The sequence below is a fragment of the Mercenaria mercenaria genome, chromosome 18 (assembly GCF_021730395.1).
Source record: "Mercenaria mercenaria strain notata chromosome 18, MADL_Memer_1, whole genome shotgun sequence".
Lineage (NCBI taxonomy): Eukaryota > Metazoa > Mollusca > Bivalvia > Venerida > Veneridae > Mercenaria > Mercenaria mercenaria.
The window spans coordinates 2,781,849-2,806,753 of NC_069378.1; the positions used below are offsets into that span (position 1 = coordinate 2,781,849).

General features: G+C 34.7%; 1 protein-coding gene across 3 annotated transcripts; it reads left to right on the plus strand.

Moving 5' to 3' along the window:
- The first annotated feature begins 210 nt into the window (after positions 1–210).
- On the plus strand, positions 211–24,107 carry LOC123538847 (uncharacterized). 3 transcript variants are annotated; one of them, XM_053530286.1, is made up of 11 exons: positions 211–338; positions 5,209–5,401; positions 6,218–6,350; positions 7,146–7,247; positions 7,625–7,804; positions 9,023–9,189; positions 9,948–10,191; positions 10,954–11,050; positions 12,163–12,326; positions 14,474–14,564; positions 19,827–24,107. In XM_053530286.1, exons 1-11 carry the CDS (start codon positions 325–327, stop codon positions 20,161–20,163), a joined length of 1,722 nt encoding a protein of 573 aa, XP_053386261.1. In that variant the 5' UTR covers positions 211–324; the 3' UTR covers positions 20,164–24,107. The 3 variants fall into 3 exon arrangements, with proteins under 3 accessions (XP_053386261.1, XP_053386262.1, XP_053386260.1); XM_053530287.1 differs by lacking the exon at positions 211–338 and adding an exon at positions 2,649–2,784; XM_053530285.1 differs by lacking the exon at positions 211–338 and adding an exon at positions 2,853–2,993.
- Positions 24,108–24,905: the final 798 nt, after the last annotated feature.

Here is a 24,905-nt window from a genome sequence, read left to right on the forward strand (position 1 = left end):
ATTTTAAATCGTCTATTGTATTTGTGTTTGACACGAAAAGCTACAAGTGATAATTGGTCGGTCATTGTGTGCGAAGAGAAATAGGTTAAGATATTCAACGTAATTCTGAAAAAAAAAACACAAATAAATTGAAAACAAAAAATACAAACAAAACTTATCGCACGTTTACTGAAAACAATATGTAAACAAAAATCATCAACAAGTACACAAAACTGCGGTAATATTGCTCATGGTCATGTGATCATGGTACGGATCAAAAAGTATGACATACATTTACATCCTGTTCGCGTGCCAGCAAGGTGAAGTGTAATAAGAGATATAAAGATGGCTTATATCATGTAAGTTACTTTTATTTCCTTTTGCTTTTCCACCAGAATTATCATGCTTCATAAATCTTCAAATTTTTTTTTCTGCCACTTGTTCTCAATACTTTTTTTTATTTTATAATGCCATTAAAATCTTTAAAAAGTGTTTACGTCCCTGTATATGGTTCCCTAATTCAAAACTGAAGCTCATTAAGATGGAAGTTTGCTGTCAAAGAGGTTGTTAAAACTTTTTTTGTGTGTACACATTTTGGAGGTTTAATTGTTTACATTTGCACTTGATACTATAAAACAAAACCGTAAGTACAAAATGTAAATACTGAAAATAACTAAAATTTCAATAGCTTCATTGTTAACTGTACTAGTAGAAAAGGGTTCGAATTATAAGTGATCCTTGAGTCGCGTGTGTATATTTTACTAACACAATTTATACCTTTATCACCTTTTAATAATAAATAATAAAAGGAATGTGTAATTTATTTCAGTCTGACATCATTATGAAAGAAATTGAATAATTATATATTTATAAAAGGATATACAAAGTGCCAGAGGGGGTACATCTGTATTTCGATCACGATAAAAGAAAAGATAGAGTAGACATTGCATTGAAGTAATATTTTATCATATCATCTTAAGTACTGTTTCATTTCAGCAGTAGTTTGTTTTATTGCCCGGTCTATATTTCAAGACTAAATTAGAGTAGCTTTATTAAATGTACTCTTACCAGTATGCTATAAGCAGTGTTCTCGCCCGCTTAGCGCAACAGGGAAAGCGCAGGTCCCGGGGTCGTGTGTAAGATCTTCAGGCGAGGCATTTGTTTTCAAGAAACATTTGCCCTCTCTGGGTTATGTGGAGAAGTTGGCAGTTACTTGCGAAGATGTTATTATTACAAAATTCGGGGATTTACTGTTCCCATAACATAACTGAAATACTTAAAACAAAAACAAACAAAACAAATTTGATTTGAATACCAGATTAGGAATACAAAAACAGCCAATATCTTAAGAAATTTTAAGTACGTACGCTACGCGCGCGTGCAATATAGATGTCGTTTACACAAATACAGTAATGATAATGTTTTGAGTCTTTAGAACATCTTATATGAAACAACCCCTGATACAATTAAGCTCACAATGAATATTCCGGCGGTCAGTGCGTTACCTCAGCACAATTAGATATAGTTAGTCTGGCTACCGATTAGATAATCTTTTTATTTAAAAAAAAATCATTTCTGTTATATATTATGACTGATCTTTCTTGGCTCTGATGTTTTGAGAAGAAAAGAGACATAAGTAAACAAATTTTGAATAGCCTCAAGAGCTATCTCCTGTTAACAAAACCCAGGAGTTAGACTAGCTACTAGTCTGATAATAAGTTGTTTTTTTATATACTAATGTATTTCCTTGTCAGATATCTTTCATTTATAGATAGCTCCCTGTTTATAGACAGTTCCCTTTTGAATATCTGGCTGTATTATCATTTACATTCGACAGCAAGAAAAGGTAACCATGTTATAACTATGAAGGGAAGTAATTTAACATAAAATATGAGAAGAGACCATGACTGGCAAATGTAAGGACTGAGACCAGTCTAAGACACAGTATACATCCAACTAAGTGACCTATTCTACGGCTTTGAAGTATTTATTTACCTCCTGCTCAGCATATGTAGAGGGGAAAATCGATTTCTTAAGACTCATATCTGGAACTGAGTGTTTGTTTCAAAGCCAGTTCTTTGATATCACATGAATATGTTTACACCGCATTTAGACATTCCAGAATTTCAGTGAAAATATATCTGATATTTCTATATTATTGTCCTTTTTTACTTTTCTTTTTTTAGGTTAACTATAAAATAGTTATTAATTAAAACGCGTGTTTTTATTATGCAGTTTTATACTTTATAAACAGGTAAGTAAACTAACGAAAAGAAGATGCCAAAAGTTCTAAGTAGGTTCACCTTTTTATAGATTATCAGACTTCATTTAGTTTCGCCTCAGCTGTTATATGAACGTAAGTTTACTGCAAATTTGCATTACGTGTAATTGACCCCGAACCGTAGTCATACTGTTATAGATTATATGACCTGACTTAAATATTAAAAAGAAACTGTTGTTGTTGTTGTTGTTATTGTTAAATAAAGAAGAAAACACGTAAAGTGTGGGTTTTCCCTTATCCATATTAGTACATTTAGCATGTTTTTCTGTTAATATTTCCTTCTATACCATCATTGATAAATAGTAAACAAAGAAAATCGTCTGTTCAAATTGTGTAAAGCCTAACAGTGGTTATAGCTTTGCCACCATTACGTGCACCACTGGCGTGTTTATAAGTGTATTTACATGCTGTAGTTCAAAATCTATGACATTCTCACAGCGTGTTAACCTGAAAAATATAATATCGTCTGGTACTTAATCGGATTTTCGCAAATCATTGTAAAGTGTAAACATGGATTATTCTATGTAAGTAGTCATATTTTAGCAATTTTTAAAAATAAAAAATGTAAAATTACCTGCGGCAAAATCACACCAAACTGACTAAGGGATAAATATAGATACGGCGTCTTTTGATGTCATGTGCCTATGTTTCATATTTTTATATTATCCGAGAAAACTGAGAATTGATCTCGAAAAAGTACATCAAAAGTTTAAGTAATAATGGCTTGTCTGATGTAAGTAAACTTCTGTTTATAAATATTTAAAGCTACTATTATATTATTTCTAATCTGTATCTAATTGGATTGTATCTAATTCTATTTTTGTAAGATGTAAGACTGGCATTTATTTCATTGTAGGTTTCTGGTTATAGAAAATCTAAGGCCCATCCCGACTACTTTGTTTGCAAATTGTACTGTAGCTGTTATTTATTATTCATTCAATCTTTGTTAGTATATTTGAATGTTTTAAAAATACAGCAAAATAAATATCTTACACCGTAGAAACAAAGTGAGAGTACATCAAGTTGTCAAGTAGATCCAAAATGCCTCATTTTCAACAAAACATGCGGATAGTAAGTCTCGAAATATCTCTGTTAATTTGTAATTGATACATGTATATATTGTGTTACGCAAATCATGTATATTTACCCTCACGGAATTTTTAAACACGATAGCGAGTAATTTAAATGCATTACGCGCAATAATTACGACTTCAGTGGTATTAGTTTGCTCATATGACGAATAAGCGCTTGATGCGTTCATTTTATTATGTGTATTTTATTGCTATTGATGAAACGCAAATAAATAAGATTTATCGCTCACACAAAAGAGCATTTTGACTTGATCCGCCGTATAATATATTGTACGTGGGTGCGGATATTTCTAATAGTACAACATTAATAAACTCGGTTTTACCTTACATAACTAGCATTGGTTTTGGTTTGGACCAAATATGATATTGTTGCTTTCTTTGTTGCACAATCTGTATAATTATGTTGAATATTCAGATCTATGTGAAGGGTTAAAAAAGGCTCATAACTTCCCGGAGATGTCATGCGCACGAGTTAACATGTCGAGCACTCGAAATAAGATGTCATGCGCTTGAGATGTGTCACGCGCACGAAATGATTTAATCTTTAAAAATGTAAATGCATGTCCTAAACACACACCATACGTTTGCGTCGTATGGTTAGAAATTTTGGAAACAGAAAATGTAATATCGTGTCATCTGTCGTCAAGTGACGCTGTACTGAGCAATACCTAACGTGTGACCTAGATGATTTATTTCATTTGTGTTTGCCTACCGAATGGTCACTTTTATATAAAATTATGCTAAAAGTTCACCACAACTGTGAATCTGATTTTGTACGTTTCTAACACATCGTGAACCTGTCTCTGCAGGTACTACGGGCAATACAGACCTTTCAAATGATATGCTTCTGCTTGTCCGTAAAATTAAATTCTCTGTCAGAACTGTAACATGGACGATTTTTTATTACATAATATTAACAATTTTAATGACAAACACGTTCTTTCATTAGTAAGTTTCTATAACATAACAAGGGCTTAAAAATGAAAGCTTTGAACATTTCAAATAATGAGGTATCAGCTCAGAAAGAAAAGGAAAAAAAGAATAAATATTACCCTGGCAAACACAGCCTACGCATGCCCACAAAATAAAGAAAAAATATGCAAAGACAGTGAGTACTGTAAAAGAAAGTTAATACTTTACAAAAGAAGATTGCAAATCATTTGAAGATTTTCCACTTTAAACTGTCGTGATAAAAGTGATCATTAAATATTTGCGTTTAGTTTGTATGGTTTTAAGCTGGGGAGTTCAGTATTTAAGCATCTGTATGACTGTTAAATTTGTATTCTTTCAAACCTGTATACAAATGTACTTAATCTTTGTGCATCAGATTTCAGATATATGCCCCCTGTATAGCAGGTGTGTCCCTCACCGTAAAAAAATGAACTATATCTTTCGATATCATCAGCAAACAAGAATAAAGTTGTTATTATGCATGCTTTAGGCAATTTATTACTTTACAACGGTTTCATCAATAACTGTGATCTAATTCTTTGAATTCATAACTCACATTTTGCCTACACTCCCCCCGTAAGTCAACTGGAACTAAAATCTTTTAACATTTACCCTGCTAAATTTCGATTATGAACGTGTCCATCTTTCAATTTGGACAGTTTCGTTAACTGTTAAAAGAGGTGCATACCTGAACGGGTAACAGTGCAGATCTTGACCAGACTGCACAGATGTGCAAGCTGATCATAATCTACACTGGTCCCAGACCCAATCATGTCCAGCATGATAAGGGTTAAAATCTACTATTCAACGAAAACATATTTAGGTTGGTTTTAGAAAATGAGGTCAGTTGGGTAATGTGAACCATGCCAAGCTTTTTTCTGACGTATTTTCACTTTTATATTATAGACTGAGTGTGTTCTGTGGAGTTTTGCTGCATTTCGCATACAGTTATCCACACTTTGGGACTAAAATTCCCAATGGTGAGAAAGTCCCAAGTCCATGCAACCCAAACTATGTATGGCAAGGTGTAGGACATGAAGCGAAAGGTGGCGGAGGATCAAGAAACCCATTTGGAAAGGACTTTGCAGCTCAAGGATTTGTAAGTTTGCCTAACCCTTCAGGAGAACACACGTTTGAAGAATAATTACCCTGTTGCATTTCTATAATTAAAACGTGTCCATCCTTCAACTTTGATAGTACCATTGACTGTTTAAAGAGGTGATTTACCAAAAAGATACTGATTGAATAGCGATTGAATAGCGAACAGGGTAGATTATGATCAGACTGCACTGGTCGTAAAGGCAGAATCAGTCGTGTCCGGTATGATAATTGCTGAAATTTAAACTCTCCCTATCCATCGATCTCCATCCCACATGGTTAGCTTAGCAGACATAATAATCAGTAGCCTCGTGTTTGACCTCAGTGCGAGGTAGATCTGTATTTATAACAAGAAGAGAGTTTGCGCCACCTCTTAAGATTAGTGTATGTGAAAAAAGTTATATTCGGAGGCTAGGTTACTTCTGACACGGAATTAGATAAACTGGACACAGTTAAAATTGCTGTTGAAAAACGGCTCTTTTTCTCATAGATTTTGAACTTTAACGGATTGATTGTAGTTTATAGGGTTTTTAGGAAACAGCTTCTTGTAACGTAGTCTTAACATGTAACTAAATAAAAGTTACGACCGGCAAACAAAGTATACATACAAATGTTTCAATATTTAGGTTGTGGTTACTGTATTCGCATGTTAGATAAAAAAACAAACAAGATAGCATATGATGGAAATTACAGCGTACACTTTGTGGTACAAAACGTTTTGCAAATTTTAAAAATTTCTCAATATGCAGTTAGATAGATGTCTGGATTATTCAGAATTACATAATGCAATTGCTTAAAACTTTTTTTTTTACTTTAGACCTGGACAAAGGCGCTTTGTAGAGCAGATTCGGATGAAGACGGTAAAACGAACGGAGAGGAATTGGGTGATCCCAACTGCACGTGGGAAGTGGGATCAACTCCTCAGAGAAGTTTTGGACTGTCTCACCCAGGTAACATTTATTCGTGGTTAAAGACTTTTTGACATCATGATAAAAAGTTTACATATATTATTTTAGACTGAAAATATATCAGCTTTGAGCAGGAATCAAACACACGACCCCTTATAAGGAATACCACGTTGCTATAAAAGCTTGCTCAATAGCAATGAAGTATAAGAGCACCCTTATACTATGCACTTCTACATTATGTTGTTACGTTAAATTTAGTAATAACTGAAACATATTTCTACCACATTGTTGAAGTATATTTTTCATCCATTTGAAAGTGCAGTTTGGAATACTGAGGCATTGTCATTTAAACTCAATCGATGTGATACCGTTCTGGTGTGATACCGTTCTGATGTGATACCGTTCTGGAGTGATACCGTGTGATACCGTTCTGATGTGATACCGTTCTGGAGTGATACCGTTCTGGTGTGATACCGATCTGGGGTGATACCATTCTGGTGTGATACCGTTCTGGTATGATACCGTTCTGATGTGATACTGTTCTGGCTTTGTATTTAGCTGAGGAGTCACATGTAGCAACGTCTGTAGAGTAGGCATATTACATTTGTTTGCAATTGAAAATTTGTGGTGAAGGAGGGTAGGAATTATAACTAATGGTGTACAATGTAACTCCATTTTCTAGACAATTTTCTGACTGTTTGCAATTGCCAATTAACACTTGTTGTATACCAGACCATACCTAGATAGAAATAGTTTTAACATAGTATGTAATCTAACATTAACTATGTTAATTATTTACACCCAAATTCCGTGTGTGTTTTATTTTACAACTTACAGGTTTCTGTGACCCTTACAATTCCACAAAGTGTATGACGATGAACAAGTTTCTCAATTGTTCTGCGACTGAATTCAAATGCAGTGCAGTTGACGAAGACCCAGGTGAGAATAACTGAATTAACTCAAGCGAAGTAGAAAACGGTAGTTAATGCATCAGAATGTACTTTGATTAAAATACTAGTCTATATAAATAGTGATGTTTTTCGGTGCTATGAAAGGGTTTTATATATTAATGTATCGTTACCTTTTAATTATTAATTCAGAAAATCTACATGCATTATGGTTTATTGACGTTTATTTTCAATAACAAAATGCGCACAACGCTTGTTTAATTGTTGTATCTAAATTTACTTTCTATTTGAAGAGAATTAATACAAATTGCACCCAATCACAAAAAAAAGACAGATGGGTTTCTGTAGGTGTCAACAAAATACAGCTACATATATCACAACCTGTACAATTTATTTCATATGATCCAGATATAAAACCCGTAGATGTCCGTTTAGACACGTCCCCTGTTCCGAGTGAAGAGACAACGTATATGTGCCAGGTTATAGACCTACCTACAGACAGGGATTATCACCTGGTAGCCAACAAACCGTACATAGATAACATTAACGTGATGCACCATGCTGTTGTCTACGGCTGTACTGACAGTGGTATGAACTCTTTCTGACCTCCCAACATAACATTTAAGTTAAAAGATGGATGAAATAATCATGGTTCAATTCAATATGTCTAAACATTTGAAAAACCTCGGGGTATCCGCTTAGTGTTTTAAACAAATAGTAGAATTTTTTGTAATTATAGGCAGAGAAAAAAAATGTATAAATTTTCCGACAAGATTAATCAAGCTATCTGTCCGCCGCATTTCGAAATACACGTCTACACAACTTCATTTAATAAGTGTGTAACCCTTCTTTTGAAAAACATATTTGCATCTGTTCCGTTATTTTTTTCAAAAATGTTTAAATGTCATTGATCAACAGTAATTAAGGTTCCCGGATTTCACACCAGTTCGTACTTTTTGTCAACAAGCAACTAATATACCTCATATGAATCTGGGGGATGCGTATTAAATGTGTTTTTTTTTTCTGCTATAAAAACTTCACACACTTGTTCACTGTGATGATCTGACATGCAGTACACAGGAATGGTTTAGCTCGACTATTCGAAGAATAGATTGGTCTATTGGATTTGCCATTTCGTTGGCGCCCACGACAACTTCTGCGTCGGCGTCGGCGCCCCGATGGGTTAAGCTGGGGCCTCAGTAACCACTTACGGGAACTGATTGAAACTTCGCACACTTACTTATTGTGAATGAACTGACTTAGTAATACATTGCACAGATTCCATAACAGATTCCATAACTTTTATTTTTTTAAAAACTCGAAATATTTGTTCTCTGTGATGACCTGACATGCAGTGCACACGTTATTTTGTAAAATCGAAAGGGAGTGTGTTGGAACTTCACACATATGTTCTCTGTGATAATCTAACACGCAGTGCATAGGTTCCATAAATGTTTTGTTTCTTTCCAAAATCATGCACATTTTTTTTTGTTGGGGGTGGGGGTGTGTCTGAGATGGTATCTCAGTATTCACAAATGGGAAGGAAACTTGGAACTTCACACACCTGTTCATCACGATGATCTGGGTTTCATAGTTTTACTTTGCAAATTTACAAATTATGCTCCTTTTTCAACTTAGCAATTTTTGGTAAAGTTTTTACGTATTATATGATATCTCAGTGCCTGCCCTTTGTAGCTCTTTCTTGTCTGTGAAAATACAAAATCTTTAAAAGATAAAATGCTTCTGTATATACGCTTTTTAAAAGATAACACATGTAAAATCATAAAATGTTGATTTTGTTACCAGCGAAGATCGAGCCAAAACATCTTTCGCCAACTACATGTTTTATGAACAGGCTTGAGGGATGCCAAGATGTGATAGCTCTCTGGACAGTAGGATCCTCTGGGTTATGTTACCATGAGAATGCAGGGTTTAGGGTTGGAAAAACCGGCTATAAGAAGGCACTGATAGAGGTACGTTGACTGTTTATCATAAACTCAGTAGTAACAGTAACGCATAATTACAAAAAAAATATGACACACGATTACACTTAAATGTTAACTTCTACAACTATTTGCGTTTATCATTAGTATGGCTTGCTAGTCAGTAGTCAAAACTACTGTGAAATCATTAATATTCTTGGGGTACTAATTTTCGTGGATTTCGTGGTTGCGTCGATCTGCGAAATTTAATCCCAGCGAACAAGTAAAATTCCCATTCATTTTATGTTCAAAAGTTGAAATCCACGAATTCATATCCCCACGAAATTGCCGTTTTGACCAAAATCACGAAATTGTATGCCCACAAAATTAAATGACTTTACAGTATTGCCCAAGGTCCGAAGGACTGAAGGTTAATAGTTTTGGCTGTAACCCGGCAAGCTATTCAATAAGTGTTCCATAAGAAATATTTTCAAGATTGGATTTTAGCTGAGCAAAAGAACTAATATACCGGTCAATAGCTCAAACTATGGACCGGTGATTCATATAAGGAGTCATGTATTAATAATGTATACTTAAACAGATCAAAATATGTATTGCTGCTTCAATTTCGCGACAAAAAGACTCACACTGTTAAAGATAAACAATCTAACGATCAATCAAACTTAGCAATTTAAGTGTGACAGGTTTATAGTTTGCTATGTTACACTTTAACAAACTATTGAACTACGTTGTATAGTATTAGCAATATGTTGGCAGGTACATAATAAGTAATTTGATTTTTGTCATAGTTACACTGGAACAACCCTATGCACGTGGGCACATATACAGACGGTTCAGGCATAACTATTTATCTGACGCCTAATCTTCGAGCACATGATGCTGGGATGTTTTACATTGGGCAGTCCCGACTGGAAATTCCCCCTGGAAAGGAAAGATACACCGCCAACTCAACGTGTACCTCTAAATGCATACAACGAAAAATGGTTGGAAATATCAAAATTGTTGGTGCGCTCAACCACATGCATTATCTAGGTAATTTTTGGCGCAAGCCGTTTAGTCTTTTTGTTAGATTGGCCGTGTTGCCTGAAACTTGGACAAGTGAAATAGCTTGTGTAAATTTTAGTTAAATTTCAAATGAAATAGATCTGTGCTTATTATACGTCCGAAGGGACGTATTATGTTATGACGCCGGTGTCCGCTTGTTCGTCCGTCCGTCCGTTAGCAAATGCCCGCTCTGTAACTCATGAACCCCTGGAAGGATTTCAAAGAAACTTGACACAAATGTTCACCACATCGAGACGACGTGTAGAGCGCATGTTTTGGATGGCTCGCTTCAAGGTCAATGCCACACTTAGAGGTCAAAGGTCAAATGACTTTGTTTGGTGTCCGCTCTGTAACTCTTGAGCTGCTTGAAGGATTTTAACGAAACTTGGCACAAATGGTCACCACATCGAGACGACGTGCAGGGCCATGTTTCGGATGGCTCGCTTCAAGGTAAAGGTCACACTTTGGGGTCAGAATTCATACCTTCGGGTGTATATTGCTACGCATTGCGGTGCTCTTGTTTATACTATTTTATAGCTAAATTAAAAATGAGGGGCTTTCGTTTTGATATCAAACACGTGCTATTTGCAATAAGTTCTGTATATCTTATTTTAGAGCATGGATCAGGATAACAAAAGGATGGACAAAATTTCAAGTAACTCTTCCAGTCAGATTAGAATAACAAAAATTGTGCTTTTGTCATTTAGCTTCCAATCTTATCTTGAACTTAACGAATCTTACCGTTTTTAGGGTATTCCGCGACTTCTCAGATGGTGACAAATGAAGGGAAAGTGTACCACATATCACATGAGGAATCGTACAGTTATGATACTCCTAAATTTGTTATGTGAGTATTTATCATACACCATAAAGTGTTTATCACTGTTCTTGTTTTTGATGTTTTGTTTGTTTCGTTTTTGTTTAGTTTTTTTTTTCTTTTGTTTCATTTCGATTGTTTTGATGGCTTTTGAAATCGCGTAAACAGCTTCAAATCTATGGCCATATTCAAGCTTTAATGGTAAGGAAAGACCCAATGTGCCCTTCTGGAAACTCTTAACAACTGTTAGAATAAGAGACAAAGAACGATCTGGCGATTAAATCGTACCTTCGGATAACCCAAGGGTTATATATGCACTTACTGTCTGGTAATAGTCGTACGAAAAGTAATGACCACGAAATTACATGGTTTTACAGTAAGTAGTATTAGAGAGCCGCAATCTGATCATTAACCCTTACCATGCTAAATTTCTATAATGAACTTGCCCATCTTCCAGTTTGAACAGTACCATTTACTGTTAAAAGGGGTGCTTACCAAAAAGATACTGACTGAATGGCGGACAGTGCAGACCATGATCAGACTGCACAGATGTGCAGGCTGATCTTGGTCTGCACTGGTAAAGGCAGAATCACTTGCTGCCAGCAGGCTAAAGGTTAAAGACACGCTAGCTGAAGCGACTTGATAAAAACGCTATCAAAGTCGTACGCACAAAATACTTCCTTGTGCTCACAACTTAATCAATCATGTCGTACTTACAAGACAGAATGTCGAGCTAAGCAAAAATATATCGTGTGCACGAGATGGAAAGTAATGATTTTTAATTATGACGTCAGGGCTTCTGCAATCTTTTGACATTACAATGAATGTCCATCCGCTTAGCTCAAAGAGAAGATCGCAGATCTGCGGATTGCGGGGTTGTGAGTTCGGGCAATGCGTATGTTCTTCGTGACGATTTATAATAGACATTGTGTCTGAAATCATTCGTCCTCCACCTCTGATTCATGTGAGGACGTTGGCAGTTATTTGCGGAGAACAGGTTTGTACTGGTACAGAATACAGAAACACTGGTTAGGTTAACTGTCCGCCGTAACATAACTGAAATAGCCTATTGTCAAAAAACGGCGTTTATAAACCCAAAACAATCAACAAAGTGATATCACAATTAAATGATATAATTTCAGTTTTGACGAACCACTTGTCGTAGAGCCAGAGTATAGCTTGCAGCTAACATGTAACTATAGATCGACATCACGGAGTGAGATAACATACTTTGGGGAGGGAACTTCAGACGAGATGTGTTTTACCTTTCTCGTGTATTACCCGAAGAATAAGTGGACTGGAGACGGTATGTTAGTTTCAAATCATTATTTGAGTCATCGCTATAAAACGTCTTTTTATGATTTCAGTATCTTCCTTTTAGCACATATTTGAAGTAGAGTATTTCGTCAAGGTATATATAGTGTTATTGTGTGTTCAGACAAAAGATAAACTAAAATATTGCAAATTTATGTTATCTGTACAATGTCAAGTAACTTTGCTCTTATCTTCAACGTATGAATTAAAGTGGCAATTCTTTTGCACTGAGAATATTCATAGCAAAACATTTTAATGTTTTCTTTTCAGTTGATTTGAAAATAAAAAAGTACTAAACTGTTATTCGTACGTGCTACTATGGAATTCAGCAAAAATTCATAGGATGCTTCACTCTTAAGAGGAGAAGAGCATAATTATTTCCTTAATATGTTTCGATGGAATGATTTTTCAATGAGATATTGCCTTTTGATTATTCAACATTACTAAACTATATGTGCCCAATCAGTGAATTCCATGTTGTTCTTTTAACATAGTTTTACTGATATTTTCTTGTTATCTTAATTTACAAGAGAGTGAATGTGTACTACATCAAAAATATTGTTTCAAAACGTATGTCATATGGACAGAACAATCCATGTAGTATTAATGCCAATTTAAGAGCACCATATCTGACTTATTTTTTCAGTGTACCTTATCTGGATAGTGCACCCCTTGTGATTTTAATCTTTATTTATTAGACAAAGCTTTGAACAAATTATAAATTGTTTTTCCAGAGTGAAATGTTCATGATTTTTTATCATAATAACAAGGGGGTAGGGGTTCGTAACATCTTACTAACAGCACTTTTTGGATGACCTGATCCTCTTAACTGGTTTTAAGAATGTACATCTTAAAGCCTGTGCTCTTTCAAATGTATTTCGTTCGTATGATTTTGATCCTAATTTTACAACACATCGTGTATATATATAACCTCTAACTGTTCTCTATACATCATATTGACAGTACAGCTGTTGTATTTGATGCTAATTTACATTTGATCAGACTGTACGTCATATGGTCAGCAAGCCTATTGTGGTTTAGATCTTAGCTTTGTACAAACTCTTTAAAGGTGGTCAATCACATTTAAACAACATTTAATGACATTTTTTACTTTTTGTATATTTTGGTAGAGAATTATTTAAGGAACAAAAAGACCGATTACATAGAGTTAGATTCCTATTTGAAATGTATATTTTATTATTTTTATAAAATTTTGTAATTACTCCCCTTTAATATGAAAGTATATAAAAAGCTGGGTATTTCTTTTTATTTCGATACAATGTCTAGTTTTACATTTGCATTTGATAGACATATCAACTATTGAACAATCTGAACCAAAATGCAAGTTTAAAAGCTGTGTATAGCTTCTGAATTCATTTATTTCCAATCTATCTTGGTTGCGCAACCAAGATAGGCAAAGGGAGGTAATAATAATTTTTCAAACTTGCGTTTCTAATGAATTCCATCTAAATACATAATTTTTAATGCAAATATTTTACAAATATATTACAATATGTCTAATATTTATACATTTCTTTAGGCAAAGTATGTTTATCAAATTTATACTTATGATAAAATAACTCTATCTTGGTTGGGCAACCAGGATAGGAAAATGAAATTTTAAAAATACCTCCAGTGAAAATCTAATTTGTATTAAGTGTTAAGTGAACATAAATGAGTGTAAATGATCAGATGCTAAAGTTTCGAACAAATCCGTTACATGGCCAAAATCTGATTATCCACCTTTAATTGTTGCTTCACAATATACTTCATAGAAACAGTATTGACTATAAACTAATAGACGGTGTCTGTGTAACACCTGTGTGGGTGGCTGCGTAACACCTGTGTGGGTGTCTGTGTAACACCTGTGTGGGTGACTGCGTAACACCAGTGTTGGTGGCTGTGTAACACCTGTGTGGGTGGCTGTGTAATACCTGTGTGGGTGGCTGTGTAATACCTGTGTGGGTGGCTGCGTAACACCTGTGTGGGTGGCTGTGTTCTTTGAATGAAATTCTGTCTGTCCTTGTTTGTTTTTCTACGGAATATACGTCCTATAAACAGTGCAACTCTTGAGGTTAAGTTCCTTATAATCATAAGAACGGTTGTATGCTAACTTCAAGTTCTGAATTATTGTTTCAGAATGTACGTCATTTGGAAACTACGACTCGTGTGGTTTTGATCCAAATTTACAAGATGGTGGCTGTGATTTCAGAGAACTTGCCAATTATTCGTAAGTTCTACTTATCATATGTTACAAAGACTTGTAAGTTGTTGAAAGGGAAAAATACAGTAATACACGTCTTTATAGATAATTGCAATATATTTTTTGACACGCGAATATTCGTTTCTTACATGATGGTAGATGTGTACCACATGATGGTAGATGTTTATAGATAATTGCAACATATTTTTTGACACGCGGATATTCGTTTCTTACATGATGGTAGAATTGTACCACATGATGGAATATGTGTACCACATGATGGTAGGTGTGTACCACATAATTGTAGATGTGAACCACATGATGGTAGATGTATACCGCATGGTGTTAGATGTGTACCGCATGATGGTAGATGATGGTAGATGTGTACCACATGATGGTAGATGTGTACCACATGATAGTAGATGTGTACCATTTTACTCAGTGCAAAGCTTTAAGATATGATTCCGTCGAAGTTGGTCGCGATATAACAGACGATATGCTTAACCCTTACCCTGCTAAATTTCTATAATGAACTTGTCCAACTTTCAATTTGGACAGTACCAGTAACTGTTAAAAGGGATGCTTACCAAAAAGATACTGACGGAATGGCGAACAATGCAGATCTTGATCAGACTGCACGGATGTGCAGGCTGATCATGATGTACACTGGTCGCAAAGGCAGAATAAATCATGTCCAGCATGATAAGGGTTAATCACGAAATATTCTGACAACAACCTGTAAAATTTTAATATGATAACTATAAGATCTATATTTATCGTAATTTCCATAGATCTCAAAACAGTCACATAATTTTGATAAAACGCGACACCGGACCGCTGGCGGAGCTAGAACACAGATTGGCGTTGGCAGTTATGTCATATCGTTTTGATATCATAACAATGCGTCGTCGAACACAAATTCGCATCATAATACAAGTAATAGATACTATTTTTACATAGTTAACCACTACTAGTATTTGGATTTAATAGCTTTAATTTAATACGTAAAGTTCGTGTTGTTGTATATAATAATCTATAATAATTTCTGTCTTACAAATCCTCTCGACTTGACAACGTATCGTCCTGAAACATTGAAAAAAGAACAAACAAGACAATGATTGGTGTGTACATGTATATTATCATAAACCGCGACGATATATTAAGTTCAAGGAAAAAAAATTCATGTTTATGATATTCTGGTGATATCCAAACCGCCCCTCATTTCAGTTGCATTTTGTGATATTCACAATTTATGATATAATACTACATAATGTATATAAAGATACCACTAAAAGATAACATTAAATATATTTTCTAATATCATAAAATGATAAATGAGTATTTGGTGTCTCAAAATACATTTATTTTTGATAAACTGACACACGAGATTCAAATGCATATAGTTCAGATTTTACCAGTTTTCACTTTCATTCATTATTAAATAACACGAAAGGGTTTAAGTTGGACTATTGGGAGAGGGGGTGGGGGAGGGGTAGTGGTCGTGGGTTCGAGTCCCGCTGGATCGGCGGCCACACCTTCTAATTTTTCATATGACGCCGTTACTGGTTTTCCATGAAGCGGACCCGAGAGTGGTTCAAATGAGTTTTAAGCATTCGTCACAGTCGAGCTCGAAGACATCGGAATGCTCCGTATATATTCACAGTTTAGATAACTAGTAACATCAATGTTTTCCGCGGCAACCAGTTCACGGGGGAGGAAGTGTCACACGAAGGATGGAGTTCTTCTGATAACCTGTCATGTTTTCTTCTGATAACTGTTACGGAGTTCCTGGAAAACGTTACAGAGTTCGTCTGATTTCTGAATGACGTGCCAAGGAATCGTAGGAAAAATTGGTAATTATTTATCTTTAAATAGAGAGAATGGTGTGTAAAACTAAAGTTTGATGATCAAGGTTGCCCGATGTCTTGTGCTATGCGTCAGAAAAAACTGTTTAGTCTAATAATCAGCGCCACTACTTCGAAAAGAAGACATTTTGAGTAAAATATCGAAATCGTTTGCTTATTCATACATATTATTCTTCTTATTAACGTTCTTCATCCGCAGCACATGCAATAGAATAATTTTAGTGCAAAGTTGCAAACAATTTTATGCCCGATTTTTCAAATGTTACGGAATTCCGGTGATAACTCTGAAGATGTCACAGAGTTCTTATGATAACTTTTATTACTGCCAGGGTGTTTCTTGAGCTATGTTAAGATACTTTTTAGCTAATTTGATTATTTAAAAAGGGTGTTAACGATGTTCTAATGTAATATATTTATCCAAGGCACAGTATTGTGGTTGTATAATGTACGGTATGTGTCTTTTGTAAAGTTTAAAACTATATGCAGTATAATGACATATATAGTAAAATACGAATAGATAATAAATGCAGTAAATTGTATTTTTTCGTTCTATCAATGGATGTGCTAATGTTCGTGAACAACGATGTATTGGTTTCCGTTTTGACTGATAACTGAATTGAAATCAAATCCGTTATCTTTAATTTAGGGTACATCTATTTGCTGCATTTGCAGAGTCTGTCTTTTTCTGAAGTGGTTGATCGGATTAATATGTATGACTGTTGTTGTCATTGCATGCAGTTCAATTGCTTGTCTAATTATGCATATTCATACTATGGCCTTTACGTTAAGTTAATATTTGGTAGGTTGAAAAGGCCAATATGCTAGGTAAAGCTTTAGATAATTGTCCTTTGTTTTAGGATACGACAGTCAGATGTAAATACTGTCACAAAAGATTCCCGACACCGTCTGAAGCAGTTGCTCATGTTGTAAATATTCATCCTGAAAGGAAAGTCGCAATTACAACATTGAGGCCATGTGGCAAATTTAAAACACGGACGTTTGATTTACTTGGGGAAGACATTGGACAGGACGAATCAAAAATATCTTATGATGAAGAAAGTGGCTTGATACAAGTGTTGACGAAAGAAACTACAGAAAGTCCTGTACAAAAATTAAAAAGAATAAATACACCAACCAAGACTGTGCATAAACAGTTGTTTAAGGACGATGGTCAGCTTGAAGCTAAAGATGCTGATATCAAAGGTAAAGACCTGTTTAAAGTTAAACAATTTATAAAATAGTTAATATTTGGTCCTTATTTGTATTTGTTAACAGTTGCTTTGTTGCAGAAAAACTATACTGTTGATATTGTCCATAATAAAAGTGTAGTGGATATAATCCTAAAATAATTAATGAAACTGTGTATGGGAACGCGATATCGAACAACGCAATTGTATAAATATAATTTAACAGGCAAACCTTTTACGATATGGCCTACATTGAATTAAGATCAATCGCTTGGACCGCTTTCGCATTTCCTGATCAAAAGTCATAGCATGACACGGCAATTGCGTTGTTCGATATCGCGTTCCCATACACAGTTTCATTAATTATTTTAGGATTATATCCACTACACTTTTATTATGGACAATATCAACAGTATAGTTTTTCTGCAACAAAGCAATTGTTAACAAATACAAATAAGGACCAAATATTAACTATCTTATAAATTTTTTAACTTTAAACAGGTCTTTACCTTTGATATCAGAATCTTTAGCTTCAAGCTGACCATCGTCCTTAAACAACTGTTTATGCACAGTCTTGGTTGGTGTATTTATTCTTTTTAATTTTTGTACAGGACTTTCTGTAGTTTCTTTCGTCAACACTTGTATCAAGCCACTTTCTTCATCATAAGATATTTTTGATTCGTCCTGTCCAATGTCTTCCCCAAGTAAATCAAACGTCCGTGTTTTAAATTTGCCACATGGCCTCAATGTTGTAATTGCGACTTTCCTTTCAGGATGAATATTTACAACATGAGCAACTGCTTCAGACGGTGTCGGGAATCTTTTGTGACAGTATTTACATCTGACTGTCGCATCCTAAAACAAAGGACAATTATCTAAAGCTTTACCTAGCATATTGGCCTTTTCAACGTACCTAATATTAACTTAACGTAAAGGCAATAGTATGAATATGCATAATTAGACAAGCAATTGAATTGCATGCAATGACAACAACAGTCATACATATTAATCCGATCAACCACTTCAGAAAAAGACAGACTCTGCAAATGCAGCAAATAGATGTACCCTAAATTAAAGATAACGGATTTGATTTCAATTCAGTTATCAGTCAAAACGGAAACCAATACATCGTTGTTCACGAACATTAGCACATCCATTGATAGAACGAAAAAATACAATTTACTGCATTTATTATCTATTCGTATTTTACTATATATGTCATTATACTGCATATAGTTTTAAACTTTACAAAAGACACATACCGTACATTATACAACCACAATACTGTGCCTTGGATAAATATATTACATTAGAACATCGTTAACACCCTTTTTAAATAATCAAATTAGCTAAAAAGTATCTTAACATAGCTCAAGAAACACCCTGGCAGTAATAAAAGTTATCATAAGAACTCTGTGACATCTTCAGAGTTATCACCGGAATTCCGTAACATTTGAAAAATCGGGCATAAAATTGTTAGAAAGTGGTATATGTTTGCAATTTTGCACTAAAATTATTCTATTGCATGTGCTGCGGATGAAGAACGTGAATAAGAAGAATAATATGTATGAATAAGCAAACGATTTCGATATTTTACTCAAAATGTCTTCTTTTCGAAGTAGTGGCGCTGATTATTAGACTAAACAGTTTTTTCTGACGCATAGCACAAGACATCGGGCAACCTTGATCATCAAACTTTAGTTTTACACACCATTCTCTCTATTTAAATGTAAATAATTACCAATTTTTCCTACGATTCCTTGGCACGTCATTCAGAAATCAGACGAACTCTGTAACGTTTTCCAGGAACTCCGTAACAGTTATCAGAAGAAAACATGACAGGTTATCAGAAGAACTCCATCCTTCGTGTGACACTTCCTCCCCCGTGCAGTTAGTCATGTGAAAAGGTGAATAAGTCTTGTCGCTAGTTTTCTAAAAAACGAATATGTCTAGATTATGCCTATTGTACAATAATTGATAACTCGAGTCTTAAATAAAATGTGATCGTTAACAATACCCGAAAAATAACAGCAACATCTTCCATATGCTATATTTTTTACAAGATACATATTACATTTTATGAATTTTACATCATAGGGTTTGTGGAAATGTAAAACCTAACATGTTACTAATATTGTTCTTTAAATTTGAAACTTATCTACAGCGTATTTTACTTGGATGTCGTCAGTATATCCTAGACAAGTAGAACAGAACAAAAGTTTCGATCCCTTTTTCAGACACCCGATAACTGCGGCAAGGAATGCACGTTTATATGGTAACTGTGAACCAGGTTTCTGCAAAGTGGGATGTTTGGAAGTGGTACGTGACATTTTCAAGGAGCCTTGCTTTCAAGAAGAAAATTTGAAATTAATGAAGGAAAGTTTGAGAACCGCGGAAGGTACAGCGAAATTGACCATCATGGACTACTTTTATCGCATAGATTCATGTAACACTGAACTTGCTAGAGAGCAGTGTAAATGGAAACCGGATCCGGATGTAAATGGCGCTACAAATGGAAATATGGCGTCTTTTTCTTTCATTCTTTCTGTTGCCGTTTTTGTTGTTTATCTCTAAAGTTAGAGTCATCATTTATCAGGAAGAGAACAAAACAGAATAATATATATTTTAACACAACTTACATAAAGGATTCAGCTCATTGTCAAAAATAAATGAAGATGTGAAAACGTTGAATGTTTCTCATTGCAGAGTTGGTGCAGCCGTTCTGCGCCTGCGCGGAATTATCCATTGGAGCGCACGGCAAAATTACTCTTTTTTTTGCATGTCCGCACGCATTTAGAGTATCAAATGCATAATATACAGACTAGAGGTTAGGGTTAGTATCACCATGGTTACAAAATATATACATTTAAGAGATTTTCTTTCAAATTTAGTTAATCCGGTATATACCGGAGTCTGTAATATATCACAGGTGCACCAACTCTGTATTTAGGCGTAGTCAAAAACGTTATATTCCCCTCTTTCAAACTTGTAACAACGAGTAAGAAATACCTACAGGAAGACTGACCAAGTCTGTGTAAATAAGACTCGTATTTTCTTTCTTTTAAAATTTGTTGCCTTTCGTTTTTTCTTCCGCTTTGTCACATTACTTAAATAGAAACTATTCTACTTTATTCCCCGGAACATGATATCAACATACAATGTACCTGTACCTGTTCACCATATATATGAGGAAACTTAACCCTTACCCTGCTATATTTCTATAATGGACTGGTCCATCTTTCAATTTGGACAGTACCACTTATTATTCAAAGGGGTTTTCACTGAAAATTTACTGACTGAATAGCGAACAGTGCAGACCATGATCAGACTGCACGGATGTGCAGGCTGATCTTGGTCTACACCGGTCGCAAAGGCAGAATCATCTGCCGCCAGCAGGCTAAGGGTTAAAGGCAGTTGTTCACATATTGTAATATATATGTTTTAATAAATAAAACTTTTTTCAAAAAATGTCATAATCATGTCGCAGGAGCCTATCGGTGTATGGACATTTTGAAAACGTCTGCTGAAACTGGTCCTCTCCAGAATCGCGAAGAATGTTCTTCTATCGTATATCAGCGTGTATCAAATATAGTTATCTGTATTTTTATATACTTAAAAAAATATAGTACTATCGTTTCATTTCGCTTACATTAAAAACTATTTTGACAGTTTTTTTTTAAAAAAAGGTTCACTTTATTATAGAATTGTGTAGAACATGTGCATTTGGCTTTTTTTTTAAAAAGTATGCGATTGAATATTTTCAGTTGTGTCGAAATTTTGATTTTGAAACATTTTTTTCCATCTGGATTATTTTCTCCTTGGTAGTAAAATGTCACATTTATTATAAATTCATTCAGCAAATGGCTGGTTAACCCTTTCAAAATTTTAAAGTTTCACCAGTCGGACTGGTACCTAAAAACAACGGGTGATTTTATATTAATTCGCCATTTATCCTTGCTTGAACATGGTGGATGACAATATAGAAAATTCTGTTCGGTTAATAAACTGATTTTGACGCAGGAGTAAATATGATTCAGAATTTAGGCAAAAACTGCAAACTTTTCAAAATGGACCTAAACTGCATTTCGATTGTTACCTGTAAGAAATAAAGATTTTGAATTGTTGAATTTAAAATGCTAAGCTCTATATTTTGTCGATAAGGCTTTGCCATTCGGCACAGCTGTCAGTTGTTACACATTTGAACAATTTTCAGCTTTTTTTTTAATTTGTGGTCAAAATTAAGATGACATCAGGGCAACTCATACATTATCTAGATGATATGACATTTTCTTCGTGCAAATCGTTAATGGCCCCTATTACGGAATGTATGACGGTACGATGTGGCATCATGACAACACGATCTGGCATCACGACAACACGATGCCACTGCGCGATAACACGATGTGGCAGGACAACAACACCATGCCACATGTAAACACAATGTGGCAACGCGATGCGATAGAGAAATATTAACATCGTGTTATGGCGTCATATTTTTGTTCTGTCGCATCGTGTTGTCGTGTTATAGCATTGTGTAAGTGTGCTATTGCAATATTTTGTCCTGCTGTCGCGGTCGGCAGTAACTCGTTATTCTAACATGGCTCGATTTGATTTTAGTTAAACAGAGAAGGAAATCAAGCTCTGTATATTCTGCGATAAACAACGGTTGATGCGCTGACCGGTAAGAGAGCATTCAGACGTCAATTATGACGTCTAATTGCCGAATGGCTTTCGATACATTACTCCTCAGGTAAATGAAGTCCAGCATAATATTTATTAAAATATTTCAGTGAGCATGTCAGAATGAAAACAATTAAGGCCTTCTTGTGATTTATCGTCTAATTTACCACGGTTCATCGTTCAGAAGCTTTAGTATTTAACCACTCGGACTAACGCCGTCGTGGTCCGATTTCTACGCATCTGAACTCTCAACCGTGGTAATATAGACGATAAACCGCTAGAAGGCCTTGGTTATTTGTTAAATATCGCGCAATAGCCTCGTGTTATCGTGCTGTCGAGGTTGACAGTATGACACTAATATCGTGTCATTGCGTTCCAGTAAGACAATAAAATATCATTGTAGATTTATGCCACAGACGCAACGGTTCAGCAAAAGTCAATTTTGACTAGGGAATTATGTGTAACTCATCTAAAGTTACGCCTTATTTTTCCACTAAATCCCCTTTCAGATAATAAATTGGCATTTTTCCTAAATGAATAGAATTATGGCCATAAAAGTGGCCCTCTGGCAATTTTTGTATTCTTGTAGGACCAAAAAGGTACCTGTTACCCTCTCCTCCTCTGGCAATTGGCAGTTGAAGAGTTTAGGGAGTTAAAGATGGTTTAGAATTAAGTTTATAAATGAATGCCAGTCTAAAATCTAAAATCAAGTAGCAGTCTAAGATCTAAATTTTGATGTAAGATATTCGATATTCACGAAAAAAACAACAAATTTTCTTTTTATTTTATGCTTAATTACGTTGAGATATGCATTTTCTAACAAATTTTAATCTCAGCCGGGAAACAGACGCGCGTAAACGGACATGACGTCGGACGTGTACTTATATTAGCACAGCTAAATTTTAATGCTGTATCACCGGCGCTAAAACAGCCATTTGGTGACTGAATGGTATTCGTAATGAAATCGACCAGGCACGCAAATAAACATGCATATGGTCTACAGTATGACATAAAATCTACATTCGTTTAGATCAGTGTTAATCTGTATACTGTAAATTTGTACATGTATACAGAGCAGAATGGCGATAATTGTTTTCTGATTTCAGGCTGTCTAGCGTCCCTAAAATTCCTACTTTTTCCTATTTTTTTTCAATTTGGCTAAAATTCCTATTTTTTTTAAAAAATCAAAGGAAATTCCTAAAAAGGCCCTATTTTTTCTCAAAGATTCCTAATTTTTTAACTTTTTTGCAATGATCAAAAAGAGAAAATGTTTTAAATGTTGTTTAAAAGTTCTTCTAATTCAGAAAAAAACAATTTAGCACAGTTCAAAACAGTGGAAAGCTAGGAGACGTCTTTTCTGTAAATAAAGCACTATTTCTGAGTTACTTTTATGTCAATCACATAAAGGTAAGCACATTACATGGTCTTTAAAGTCCATATTTTGATTTGAAAATTCCTAAATTTAGCCCTAAAATTTGCGTAAAATTGTACCAAATTCCTAATTTTAGCCCTATTTTTTCGTACAAATTGCCCTAAAATTAGCCCTAATTTTTTGTCGGGGTATGCTAGACAGCCTGTGATTTACACTTGTTTTTCAAACCAGTAAAATATTATGGTGACACTCGTTATTAGCATGACCGGACTGGCGATCTACTCCGAAGGTGTTACATGTATGTACCACGTTTATGGACAATGGTGAAGATAAAAAAATCAACTTAATTTACAAAAATAGATGACTTTTGTACTAATACTCAAACAGGTTAAATTATTCTATTCAAAACTTTCTGCAGAATATTAGCTAGGAATGCAGTTTTACACAATAAATAGATATTTCTCTGTGTTCTGTTGTATTGTAGTTACGGTATTTTCAATACTATAAATATCACTTTTTTAAGGAAAGCCTTTAATTCATTTCAGTGTAATATTAGTGCTAGACATGAATTAGCGCATGCCCGATACCACTAATAGCGCGAAAATTTTGTTCTCTGCTAATATTAATACACTTACAGTATTAGATGATGTTTCATACCAAATATCAAAGCCCTAGGCCCTTTGGTTTTGTTAGAACCAAATCCATTCAGTAATAACAGATATAGTGAAAATGCAACAAAATTTTCCTGAAAGTCTAGGCAAAAGTGGGGGAGGTATCAATCGTGAAATATTGGTACCAGAGTTATGGACCTTGTGTCATATGATGTGGGTGGAACAACTATTTTAAGTTTGAATCAAATCCATTTAGTAATAACTGAGATAGAGTGAAAGTGCATCAAAACTTTAACCTGAAATTCTATGTAAAAAGGGGAGATAATTCTTGAAATATTAGTGCAAAAGTTATGGCCCTTGAGTTGTATGATGTGAGTAATGATGTTAAATGACCATTTTAAGTTTGAATCAAATCCATTTAATAATAACTGAGGTAAGAGTGAAAGTGCATCAAAACTAACCTGAAATTCTATGTAAAGGGGGAGGGGGGGGCATAACTCATGAAATTTTTGTACCAGAGTTATGGACCTTGTATTATATGATGTTAGTGATAAAGTGGAACAACTATTTCACTCCATTTAGTAATAACTGAGATAAGAGTGAAAGTGCATCGAAACTTTAACCTGAAATTCAAAAAAGGGGAGATAATTAAT

Coding starts and splice junctions, on each gene's coding strand:
- LOC123538847 (XM_053530286.1), top strand. Junction 7,248..7,624: donor TGCAGTTGACGAAGACCCAG/GTGAGAATAACT, acceptor CATATGATCCAG/ATATAAAACCCGTAGATGTC. Junction 12,327..14,473: donor GAATAAGTGGACTGGAGACG/GTATGTTAGTTT, acceptor TTATTGTTTCAG/AATGTACGTCATTTGGAAAC.